Here is a 13,782-nt window from a genome sequence, read left to right on the forward strand (position 1 = left end):
CTAATTCTGATCAAGTGGAAACTCCAGCTTTCAGAATTAAATTCTAATACCTACTGATATATTTTTATTTTCTTTTTGGTATGTCAATAAAAATGAATATACATGAAGAGTGAAAAGCTGTAAGTATGCATGTGTTTAAGGACATAAAATTAAACTTGGTGGAATAATTTTACTCCTGTTCGTGGCTTTGCTTTGCAAATCATTGACTTTTGGGTTTTTATTTAACACCATTCGAAACAAACTTCACCTATGAAATCCTGCAAAACAAGATTTACTGGAAATACTAAAGGTTTTTAATGCTTGTGTCTTAAGTCATGGTGACATTCTATGGTGTATTTGGACAGCTGTGTTTGAACCTACAACAAATACTTTCCAGGATATCTTTATCTGCACATGCTTACAGACACTTGAAGCCTTTATACTGTGGGCTTCAAAATCATTGTCTAATGCAAAACATACAAGAGGATCAAAATATAATCAGTCCAAGTCCCTGATGTCATAACTTGGAGGAAAGAATATATTCCTCAAGCACAACATTCAGCACTTAAGAGTGACACTGTACAAAACAGGCATGGTTTAAGCAGTCTGAGCAGCAAGCCTTGAAAGCCTTACAATTGAAGTTAAATGTTAGCCAGATGTAATTATGGTAAGGATTATGACAATAAGATGATGATAAAGCCTAACAGAGCCCTAGATCTGCTCAGGGCAGATGCTGCTTCTTCCTACATTGTCAGCTGATAGCAAGAGCCCAGGGAAGAAACCTGTGGCACTGTAAAAAAACAGACTCACATATTTTGCCCAAGGTGGGCAAAAGGTGATAAGCTTAATAAGAAGAGGGCCAGACAAGCAAAATAAATCAGTGCACTGGGAGTGCATTCATCAGCTGCACTGATTCAGGCATTTTCAGCAAAGCGTTCACAGGCATGGATTCTGCCAACACTGTATCTTCCCAGAAATTTCCTTTTCAAAAGGACTGGGCCCAGGCAAACCTCATGTAGGTGAACAAAGCCAAGTAAAAGGTCCTGCATCTGGGTTGGGGCAATCCCAGGCACAAACACAGGCTGTTCAGAATGGATAAGAGAGCAGCCCAGTGAGAAGGACTTGGGGATGGGGGTGGGTGAGAGGGTGGACATGACCCAGCCATGGGGACTCCCAGCCCAGAAACCGAACGTGTCCTGGGCTGCATCCAAAGCAGTGTGGGCAGCAGGGCCAGGGAGGGGATTCTGCCCCTCTGCTCTGCTCTGGTGAGAGCCCACCTGGAACCCTGCATCCAGCTCTGGGGTGCCCACCCCAAGGAAGACATGAACCTGTAAGCATGGGTCCAGAGGATGGTCAGAGGAATGGAGTGCCTCTCCTATGAAGAAAAGGCTGAGAGAGTTGGGGCTGTTCAGCCTGGTGAAGAGAAGGCTCCAGGGGCTCCAGGGAGACTTGAAAGCAGCCTTCCAGTACCGAAAGGAGACCTACAAGAGAGCTGGAAAGAGGGGCTTTTTATAGGGGCCTGGAGTGATAGGAGAAGGGGGAATGGTTTTTAACTAAAAGAGATTCAGATGAAGTATTAGGAAGAAATTCTTCACTAGGAGGGTGGTGAGGCACTGGAACAATGCCCAGAGAAGCTGTGGATGGAAGCTGATCCATGGAAGTGTTCAAGGCCAGGTTGGATGGGGCTTTGAGCAACCTGATCCGGTAGAAGGTGTCCCTGCCCATGGCAGAGGAGTTGGAACTCGATGATATTTGAAGTCCCTTCCAACCCAAGCCATTCTAGCATTCTGTGGTAAAAGTGGACATAAGAAAAAATACCAAGTTTGCACTGAAGTTCTCCAGATTTCTCTTTCAGTGCCTGCATCAACACAGACAGAACAGGCCTCTATCAGCATGAATGCACATGAACATAGACCTCAGTGCATACTGAGCCATACTGACCCAGGAAGTGGGTGTACATCTCCCTGAAGCCCCAAATGCACTTGACCCATTCTAGAGAAAATAAAAAAAAAAACAACAAACAACACCACAAAAAAGAGAGAGAAAATGTAAATTGTAATGTGTAATGAATGAAGTCTGACAAAGAGGTCAGTGACAGAAGGCTGAATGAAAAATCAATTAAACCATTCCTCCAATATTAAGAAGAAACATGAACTGTACAGTGCCCAAGAGAGTTAAGGAGTCTATGGAAAATACCACTGGGATTATCGTGTCAAATATCAGATGTAGCCTTTGGTATTTTACTCAGCAGAAAGTGTCTTAAAAGGGTTTATATGCCAGATATCAAAAATTGAGGGAACAGCTGTGAGCCAAGAGGGTACAGATAATCAAGACATTGGATTTCAGTATGCACAAATGGCAAGGAATGGATAAAATATGAATTAACAACTTAGACCCAGAAGCTTTGAAGTGAAACATCAGATTTAGAGAAGGATGAAAAATCAGAAGAGGAAAGAAAAAAGAGTGAGGCTTTTGAATTATAAGTCACACCTAAATCAATGAGACATGCCAACTAACCAAGAGTTTTATTGCCACAAAGGCAATAAAAAGATCCAATAGGTTAATTACTTGACTTCAACAAAGCACCAAGAAGGTCAATGCACTTGGCAGCACTTTCTCATAAAATGAAGGAAAACAAGATGACACACAATTTCTTTCCTGTCCAAAGGACTGTGCTGCAGATGAAAGTTAAGCCTGATCAGCAAAGGTCTGCCAGGTTGCTACAAACTGGCTGCATTTGTTGGATCTACTTTGACAAAGACCATCTTTCATAAACATGTGGTCTTGGATACTATATGAGAAAGAAGTATACAGAAAGAGAAAGAATTCTTATAAAAATGTGGATTTCTCTTTAGCTGGAAAATGTACTCTGGGAAAGAGGAAAAAATATCAAACAGGGAAATTGTATATTTAAGCGAGCTCAGCAGGAATAAGAGTACTTAGGCAAATAAATTCAGTGTTAATGAAGGCAAATTTAACAAGCTCTGCTTCTTTGATTATTTTGCCTTATGCATGAAGACAAATTCAGAACCCTCAGAAGACTTGATAATAAGAAAATATAAGGTGATTTCATATTTTTGTATTGCTAATTAGTTCATACACACACACAAATTAGGAGACCATTAAACTACCTGACAGTAACATATAAGACAGTGAAAGAGCTAAGAAGTTGTAGTCCTATACATTTGAAGTTTAATGGCACTTGGGCTTATTATTCCCATTCAGATCTGTGTGGTAGATGAGTGTGTAAGCCAGGAGTGGCTCACTCTTTAAGGCTTAAAAAGGAAGCTTCACAGATTTGTAAAAAATCCATATTCCAAAGTACAATTTCTCAGTTGTGCTGTAGAGATGAAAAAGTTGCTGGTAAGAGCCAGTTTAGCAGCATGCTCCCAGGAGTGAAGGGACTGGCAAGAACCTCCCGCTAGGCTTTTGTAGTAGCCAAGAGCACACTACAGCCAGGAGCATCCACGGCACAGTACAGAGCTTTTTGCTGTCTCTGCTCCTTCAGCTCAACATCAGCTCTGCTTCAGGTTCCAAAAGCAGTTCAGGGAGATACTATGGCTCTTTCCACCAGCAATATTTAGAGGATGCCTGTGGCACTGGATGAAACGGAAAAACACATTTTTAACAGAGCACAGCAGAAGAGCTGGGGACAAGTCCTGCCCTGAGCATCCTTGTTAACATTCAGCCAATTTCAAACTGATATCCCTGCTGTTTGAATGATTTGCATTCACTTCTACTTCACACCTAAATACTGGTTCATTCTTGAGCAGCTAGTCCAGACACCCTTCAAAAGCATCTCACACATCTGCCACGGAAGGCAGGGCTGGGTACATTACTGCTTTACTTTTTGTTTTCTTGTTTTTATCACACTGAAGAAAAATGGACTGGATGAGACATAATATCACCTAACCATCCACATGATCTTCCATAGCTTTTGCATATGTTAGAGCTTTTCCTCAGTTAAATATTATATCAGAATAATAGACAGCAATAGAATGGAAGAAAGGTCCATCTTTTCATCAGTTCCAAATAAACTATCCAAACTATTTATTATTTCCACTTTTTTTTTTTTTTTTACTCTATTACAAGAAAGACTCTCAGAATTTTTCCTAGTTGTAAAAGTCTAGGATGAAATCTCCTAAGTCCTATTACATATTCCATCTTTGCTATGCCTAGGAAGAATATATTCTCCGTTTTTTGTAGGTTTCCATTTTTACTTAATGTGAACATTCTTATTAACCTTTGCACTGACATTATCTCCTAAAACATCCAGGGAGAACAACTGGCTCATTTGAAAAGTTTACATGGAGTCATATAGACCAAGACTGTCTTGATTATCTGGTTTGACTTCCTGCAGAATATACATCAGAGCATTACACCCACACATGCTGAATGAGCAACCACAAACTTTTAAAAGGCCATTCAGCTCTGATTTAAAGATTATAGACAACAGGAGTTTTGGACAGAAGATTCCAGGTTATAGTCAAGGGCACAACCTGATATCACTACATGGAAAGTCTTAGTTTAATAAAGACGAAGAAGTCCTGTTTCACTTGAATTAAAAGCTGCAATCATTCTCAAAAACAAGTAAGAAAATATCTCCAAAATGTTTATCTTGCTGCCTTCCCAAGGCAATTTGAAATACAAAATAGCATACTCTGCATATGCCTAAATCAACATTTAGTGTTTTCATATTCTGTGAATTGTCAAAATGTAAACAACTAATCATTTTTAAAAATAATTGAATTAACTGTGTCACATTAATACGTCTACAATGTTAAAAAGACAAAAAATAAAAAAAAATTCTCAGGAATAGAATTGAGTAGACTCTCTTGTTCTCTGTTACCTCAGTGTGGGTGTTTTGGCTAAGAGAGATGAAAATCTGTGAGCAGCAATTCGGACTTTCATGTCCCAGCTTGCTCAGGGAGCAGTATGCCCATTTGGAGTTTCTGATTTAACTAAATTACATTAAATTAACAGTACAATGGGGAAAACTAGGGAAGCACAATCTATTTAGAAATACTCTACCAAACATTATTAGCAAAGTTTTATTCCATATAATCTGCATCAAGAGTGACTAGTGCAGTTGTGATGTCTGTTGAATTTAGATTCTTTCTTCCCCAGTGCCTAGTAGAAGAAAAAAATACTATCACCATGTTTTGAAAGCAGGCAAAGCTTTTTGTGGGGTAAGCTTGCTTAAAAATTGCCATCACTATGACTAAGACAGTGCTTCTAGTGTTCCCTAATTAAGAGAGTGGCAAACTGACATTTTCAATGTGCAAACAGAAATCAGTGATAGCTGTGTAATAAATGCTGCATAGCTAAAGGTGACAGTAATAGACAGTATTTCAGATTTTGTTTGTATTTTAAAAAATAAGTGCAAAGATAAAAATGACTGAAATACAGGCAGAATCTGTGAAGACCCATAAAGCTTTTAGGAACAAAGGTGGATGCAGCCTGCTTAGAGGCTATAGTATGAAATAAACACATATCATCTATATCCTCAAGTGATCATATCCTTTACTGAAGTTCCACAATGCTGAGCTAATTAAAGCTCAAATCTTAATTAGGGTAAAGAAAAGTTATGCCCTTTATGACTTGAAATTAAAAGGAATTTAATTGCGATCATCTGCAATGCTATTTTTCATATTGGATCTAATGATCATTGTGAAACTGTGCATGTGCTTTTGTAATATAAATAATTCAGCTATTTGACTTAGAACTTCTAAATGGAACAAGGACAATTCCACTTGCTGAACTAATGACCTGCAAAATTTCAGATATTGTTAGATATGAAGATGGAAGATCAATGCTAAAACCACATTTTCAAAACGTGTCTGCAGTACAGCCTTCAGTCTAGTAGAGCAGTAGTTATTCTAGCAAACATCTCTGCTTAATTTAATAAGCATCCTTCGTTATCTCATTCTCATTGCTAATATGAGTCTTTCTATTGTAAACAGTAGCTTCAATCTACCCAAGTAACTGCAAAAATCCTACTGAAAATACTTTGTATCTCTTTCTCACAAAAGCATGCATGATTTACAGCAGTATTTTGCAATATGCTCATGAGGACAACATTTTCAAAAGAATTAACAAATAGTGGAACTTTAAATTCTGGGATGATAATTTTTTGATCCTGTAAAGAGGTTTTTAGAGAATGAGCTTTAGGACTAAGAAAATCATCATTTGGACATGGGACTTAGCAGTGATAAACTTCTCTGGAGACAAAAATTTACCCCTTTCTCTAGGGAACATGGTGATGAAACAAATACTGAAAAGTGGCATAATGCAAGCAAACTCTGCATTGCCTTCACTGGTTATCTTTCACTCCAAGCTAAGCAGCTTAAAAAATTATTCTAGTCCTGTTTTAGGATCAGAGTATGGTAGAAGGGGATCTTGTTAAAGCAGAGTTTTGTCTGATCTCTTCTACTCCTCTTCTGCCCTTCCTCTCCAGCCCTTGCCTTCTCACCCCAGCAGAGAGAAAGCAGAACAACCCTCAGTTCTGAGGGTGAAGGCTCGAAGCAGGTGAAGCTTCTGCTGGAGTATGAACCAAGAATTCAGCAAGAAGTGTGAACTCAAGTTACCTCACCAAGTTGTGACACCTCCTTTCTCATCCTCCCTTACAGCAGCACAGAAATAAACCAGGAAAAGCATTTAATTTCTCCTTCACACTTTCCCTAAATGACTGGGAACTCCCAACATAACACCAATTAACTGGACCTTTCCGTAAGAAGCCTGAAACTTCCAGGTGGGCATAGACAGCAGTATGAGCTGATGCTACTTGTGTAGAAGGGCTAAATATCTCCACAGCACATGCAGCAATCAATATGGAACCATGTCTCTCTTCCCTCACCAACTAAGGGATGCTAGCTGGGTCATACTCGCACATAGAGTAGGAATATTTTAGAAAAAGAAACCAAGCAAAGAAGCCTGAGCAAAAAAACCCAAATAAAACAAAGAACAAGAAAACCAAACAAGAAAACCTCACTAGAATTACCCCTGGATGAATACTTTCAAATCTTCACTACTTTGTCATGTTTTCTCAAGGTATCAGTTAAGCCTAATTCTTTCAGTGAAACAGCTTGGATTCCAAATAAAGGCAGGGTCTGACCTGACTGATGCAGAAAGGGTTTGGTAGTTTTTAAATTAACTCAACGGGAGCACACTTCAAGAGTTAACAATGTAATAGAGAGGAAGGAGCACTGAGGTTAAGGTTAAGGGCAGCATCACAAGGATAACAGATTGAAAATAGGAAAAGAAAAATGTTAAGGCTGACATTAGGAAAACATTTATTATCATGAGGGTGATTAGATAATGGAATAATTTCCCAAAGGAAGTTGTTGAGTCAACCACTAGAGGCATTCAAAGGAAACCGAGATAAAAACACCAGGCGATTGATCTGGAGGGCAGTCCTGCACTAATGACCCAAGAGGCTCTTTCAAATTCACTGAGGATTCTTCTCTTGAAAACAACAATTCTGAACTTTATATGTCAGCACATGAACAAAAAGTAGATGAAAACCATTGCACAAAGCCAGAAAAAACACTTAATCAAAGCTGGTTTTTCAATTTAACAGATCCTTTCCTCTATAATACCAATAATCTGAGTCTATATATGCATTCATTACTTCTAAAAAGTCCTAACATGTATTGATCAGCCAGGTGAAATAGAAATCTTTTTCTTTCCAAAGAAATTATAGGAGCTCTAAGACTTGCCTTATGAAATACGATGGACATCATGAAGAAATCCAGCAAGAAATTTTCCGAAATGTCTCTGTAGTCAAATCGGAAGAAGATCACAGTAAAGCTCAAAGTAACAAATTGATTAATAGGATTACAGAATGAGGAGCGGAGGAGTTTCATCCCAGCAACTGTTATCAGGATAATGTCACAGCTGTAAGAAAAGCAGAGAGAAAAACCTAATCAAGTCATAAGGCATTAAATTAAGAAGCTCTTAAATACAAATATCTGTACCAGACGTATTTTAGATTGCTGTGCATATCTAAATCTACAAATCTTCTTTACTAAAAGTATACAGAAGTAATATCAGAAATCATCACATTTATTTTACTAATGTGAAATTTTGTATTTTTCCCTTATCATTATGACACATTTGTAAGTTATAAAAAAGAACAAACTCTGTAATAAAAAGAGTAGTAATTACTACTACTCTAAATCTAGACCAGACATTTTTATATCCCTCTTAAAGTAAAATTTCAGTCCAGGAAATACCTTGGCACTTTCATTAATACATTACTGTAATTTGAAAAAAGAAAAAACCTTGAACTCTTTTTTTTTTAATTACAAGAAATTTCATGTGATGACAGAATTTATAATTTTACTTGTAATTTCATTATGTGTTGCCAAAATTCTAAATAGAATTACACATAGATGTGAAGTGTTAGAAATTCTTACCGCAGCTCTTGATCAGAAAGTTGACTATTCTACATAGTAGTTCATCAGATCAAAAGAACTTGTGTTGCACCTATGTCTTCCAAAATGTGGGGATTTCAATGTATAATGAGTGAGAAAGTTGGCCAGGTATTTGCAAAATGCATGGGAGGCTCTCCTTCATCCTGCTGCTAACCAGGAGAATACCTGCTGCCATGACTGACATTTGGCAGGCTGGAAAGCTCTCAACAGGTTTTCACCATCCTAGCAAGATTCCTGTTTTCCAGGTTGATTTTAATTCATGTGGCATTTATTCATTTTTGTGTATCTCCCGTAATGCAGATGCAACTGTATTTTGAGTGCTGGTCCTTCTAAAGGATCAGCAGGGCATTACTGTTGGAATGAAACACTAAGCTGACCTTATTTTCCACCTTGTCAAGGCTGTTCTTTTCAATTTGCCTCACATTTCTGAATTATGGAAAACCTAATGACTAAGCTAAATAGATTCTGAAGCTAACAGAAGCCGTCCCAGCATATCCTATACGAACCAGTTGTGTATTTCATTTATCAGAAAGAAGAAAATTCTTGCATCATGGAGAAATTTTCACATGGAAACTTACAGATTATAGAGCAAAAGGAAGACTTTTTAGTCAATGTGCCTGTTACCATGATGAAACTTTCACCAAAAAATGACACTTTACAAAATAACGCATTCAGAGGTAACAAAATAATTTGCTCATTATTCCTTTTTCTTTAAAAATACTGCCACACCAGGTGCTTTTCCTGGGGCCTTAACTTCTGGGAAAAGATGTAAGGGAATGTGAGCAGGGGGGTGATTTCCAGTGCCTCTTTGGCAGGTAACAGGGGCAGGCACTGTCAGCATGGGTCCTATTAATAACCAGCACACCAGGGTCTGGAAAGCTCAAGCAAACTCCTGACTATAAAGGAGCTGCTCTGCCTCCTCAAGAAGCAAACTGCTGCAGTCCTTTAAATCACAAACCAAGGTGAAGCTTCTTTAAAAGACAAATTCAATTTGAGGAAAACTCCAACATCCAATCCCACAAAGTGTACAACCTCAGACTCTTTCAGACACAGAGTGGGAGAGTGTCTTCCCTTCCCTACAGCATGATGCCGTCTGATCCTTGGGTGGTCAATAACTAAGGAATGTTCCAGCAACAGAAAAGAGGTATTTATGCATTAAAACACTCATTAACACTGTATCTGGAAGTAGCAAGGAGAATCCAGGATGCCTCATGGGTTTACAGAGTTCAGAAAGAGGTGGGATCTGAAGCTGAATGCTTTGTGTGTGGCATTTGGATGGCAGCTGTAGGGAGAATGTATTAAAGAGGAGAGCCAGAGGAAAAGCATACTGGGAGTTTCATGGATAGAGCAGAGTTACAAGGAAAAGGAGAGAGCAGGTTTCACACAGGTGATCAAACAGACACAAGGGGAATGGGGAAGGAAAGGACTGCTGTGGTATTCCCCCACAGGCCAAACAATCAGAGGCAGATAAATGTAATTACTTTCTTTAATCTCAAGACTTCTGGGGGTCTGACTCATTTCTTCTGAACACTTGAGGGAGGTGATACTTTAAAGTGCAATCTAGCTTGGAGGAATGACTATGTAAAAATAGCACCTTCCTAACCCTACATATTTGCTCCGTGCATGTATTCAGTCACGTCTGCTAGCTAATAACAAATGGCATTCTGACTGCTTTTAATTCTCCCAGCCTTGCAGAACTAAACAGAGGGATAAGTGTGGATTCAGTGTCACCCTAGACAATACACCTGAACTCCTGAAGCACCTTGGCTGTAGCACCTTCCAAGTGCCTGGGGGAAAAAAGGTCAGTGGGGAACTACAGGGGCTGTCAATGAGTTACTGGTGAGAGTCTCTCTGCAAAAGTAGTTATCTGGGAGAAATATGCAGAAAATTTGACTAATGCCCTAGTCCAAATTTCAAACTGCAGGGGCTGCCTTTTCCTTATAGTTGTGTAGTTCCTAATGCTGTGTTGCTCCTCAAGAGAGAGAAATAATTAAATCAACATGCAATTTTTGCATCAAAGTTCTTTTATCTAATATTTGAAATTAAGAATCTGCTTTATTATGGATATTGAGGAACTCTCCCCCACCTCCCAGCAGTTTTTCTTGCTACTGGAACATTCCAAGGCTGTGTCTTTGTTTTATCATCTGCATCACTGTCACTCTGATAAAAAGACTGCAGAAACTCTGCTCACTGGGGATACTGCAGTCACCAAGCCTGCTGAATATCTGCAGTAGGCAAGTCACTGACTAAAATACTTACCATAAAAGGCTGTCTGCAAGGATCATACTGTGAGACCATGGATCAGCACCACCAGTTCTGCTTAATAGCTAAGACATCAGACTTTGTGAAAACCTGTACCCCCACCTTTTTCAAACCACTCTTAATGCAGGACTACCCATCTTTCCACACTGTTTAATATTTCATTCAGCCTTAAAAGACTTGTGTGGTGAAGCTTCTGATAACTCCTTTGGGAGACTACAGCATAGTGTTAAAAATCCTCAGTTAGGAAATGTTTCCTGATATCCAGCCTAGATTTCTCATTTTCATCTGATTAGTTCTAGTTACCCCACTGAGTTTATGCCCATCAAACACCTGCAGCCTGATATGGTGTGTCTTGCTTTTAATTGACATTTAGACCTTCCATATATATCTATATATAGCTCTTTAATCTTTTAATTTCACTCTCTCTCACTGGAGACACATTTTAGTGTGCTAAGGTAGTTTCGCATTTTTCTTGCAGCAAAGACAATGATTATTGTATTTTGAACCAAAATGCATGAAAGCAAACTGTGACAAGATTACAGGCTTATTTAAAAACAAATTCCATTTTTCAGTCTTCAGTCCAAAACCAAATACTCTACTAATCACATGCCTTGAGTTATAATCTACTTACTGTGTACCAAGCTTCTTGTATTTACTAATTGAGAAAGCATCAATGGTGAGTGCATTCAATATTATGGCTGGATATAAAATGTATTTCTCAAAGCACTGTAGCCACACATAAAGCCTTTCAAACCACATCAAATGAGCAGCATCTGAAATGGAAATTCAGATAACAGATCGTGTCATCAAATAATCAGCATTTTTTGCACTGGAGTACCATAGAAGACACGAATTAGCTCACATTAATAAATATAGTCAATAAACTAATTTATGAAACAATAGAATTCATAATTCTTTGGCAATAGAGAAATAATTTTGTTCTCTGAGTTTAGAAAGTATCTGTTTTGCTGCTTATAATTGCACTCCTGAGACACATTCAGAAACAATAAAAGATAGTACATGCTAGATGGTAGTTTTTACATCATCCAATTATTTAGTCAGTATATTAAATAGTACTGTCAGTGGATGTAATGACCCCAGAGAGGCCCTCTCCAGCTCTGGCACTGACCTGCTGAATCACCTAGGAAACCTCATTTGAACTCTGTGCCTCTACTTCCCCATCTTACAGTAGCAAAACACTGCTCCTTAGAATGTAAATTATCATTGACCTCACTGATAAATGAAAAACCCTTCGAGATCTAAATACTGAAGAAATATCAAGAACTAGAAACTGTCATAGATGTTTCCCAAAACACTTAAACAGACACTGTAAGAAGTATTTGCCAGGATCACATCTCACATCATTCCTCTCTAAGGAACAGCTTTTTTTTTTTTTTTTGCAGTAGATTTTTCTAACAATACCACAGTGCTTAATATGAGTATTAAACAAGAACTGAATGTTCCATGCAATTCAGCTGCTACGAAAGCTTAGGTGAACTGAGTGCAGAAACCCTTGTGCACAGACAAAAACAATGCCTTTGTCCTCAAAGCTCAGCTAGACAGTTATTGGAAAAACAGTGAACACAAAAAGGCAGAATTTGGCATTAACTCAGAAATAGAAATGCCAGCTACTGAATCTCCAATAATCATCCCTGCAAAATGAAAACAATTCTATGTAGAGACCCCCCTCTTCTAAACACACCTTTTCAATGACAGACACAGAAGACATGCTGAATCAATGGATTTCTACATTCTACAGGCACAGTTGTATATTGCATAAACTAAGAGAAAGATCTAAACCCAATCCTTCTAAATTAAGTTGAAGTCATGCTTTGCCAGTACCTTAAGCTAAGACAATGCTCTTGCAAAAATCCCCCTTCAGAAAATATAAAAAACTTCTGTTTCTTGCTAGAGCATAAAAACATTTACACTACACTAAAGGCCACCTCCTAAAAGTTCACACACAGAGAAAAATGTCTATTTTGGAACCTAGTTGTTCTTCCCCATTCCCCTCTCCTCCTCCTGAGCTCAAGAACTTCAGCCATGTCCAAAGCTGAGCTCTGTGTAAGAGCTCCGGCTTCACTACAGAGATAAGCATATCCCACAAACCAAACAGAAGGTAGGTGCAGGAGCAGAGAGAGGTCTGTTCAGAAAGTGGAGACAGAAAAAAGAGCTCGCATTCAGAAGGGACCCCAGGGAAAGGCATAGATTTGAAAATGGCTTACACAAACCTGTGGGGTATAAAAGCATTAGTGGGGAGGAAGTAGAAGAAAAAATAGCCTAGTATATCAGGGTTTCTTTCTCATTTAGTCCTGCATATCACTAATTTCTACACATCTATACACCATAAGCTCATACATCTTGACCTAAGCCTTTGATCCTGCAGTCAGCCAAGATAATGACAATTAATAACTGAGTTATCTCACAGGTGCAGCACAAGAACTGGTCTGATAATTGCTATTCTATGGAACACCTTAAAGGTTGAGGAGCTCATCCAAAGTCTGTGCAACAAAGCCAGGAATAAACTTGTGGAATTGTCACTGCCAGTTGTTTGTCTAATTGAAAGCAGTCATTTGTCTTTCAATAGCAATCCTCTTGTAAAAAAAAAAAAAAAAGAAAATTAGAATTAAAATCTATGCAGTAAAAACTCCTCACAGACAACTTATTTTGTGTACCTGTCCTTTCATTGTCCACATCTGACAGCTATGGGGTACTACTGTCCTTCTGTCCTTTTTACAAGTTTCTTTTTCTATACAGAGAGGGAACATTTTAAAGTTTAGTTCCTACATTTTTCTTACAGGACACAAGAAAGAAGACAGCCCATCAGACATATCTATCAAAGGGATTACCTTTTCCAGTCTGTCTCATCTCAGACATGATAAAAAACCTCTGCAGCAGCCTAAGGGACTAATATATATATATATATATATATATATATATATATAACATATATGTATATATAACATATATGCATTGCAATAATACTTGGACCCCAAAGTACAGGAATGTGCCATATATAAATGCCTGTTTCCCACAGTAGGCAGCATGAGAAATGCAGCCAGATCTCAAAACAGAAGGAAATCCATCTGTGGAAATCAGTGCAGAA

At 38.4% G+C, this 13,782-nt stretch overlaps 1 protein-coding gene across 2 annotated transcripts in view; it reads right to left on the minus strand.

Moving 5' to 3' along the window:
- PCNX2 (pecanex 2) overlaps nucleotides 1-13,782 on the minus strand; it is a 151,166-nt gene that overhangs the window by 63,273 nt on the left and 74,111 nt on the right. For both annotated transcript variants that reach the window (XM_071431933.1, XM_071431942.1), the window contains 2 exons: nucleotides 11,308-11,449; nucleotides 7,698-7,875 (listed from right to left, as the gene is read on the minus strand). In XM_071431933.1, the coding sequence (XP_071288034.1) occupies nucleotides 7,698-7,875; nucleotides 11,308-11,449 (320 nt within the window). The remainder of the gene's footprint in view (nucleotides 1-7,697; nucleotides 7,876-11,307; nucleotides 11,450-13,782) is intronic.

Source organism: Agelaius tricolor, unplaced genomic scaffold (genome assembly GCF_023055355.1).
Source record: "Agelaius tricolor isolate 1412-34295 unplaced genomic scaffold, bAgeTri1.0.p SCAF_1, whole genome shotgun sequence".
In the NCBI taxonomy this organism is placed as follows: Eukaryota; Metazoa; Chordata; class Aves; order Passeriformes; family Icteridae; genus Agelaius; species Agelaius tricolor.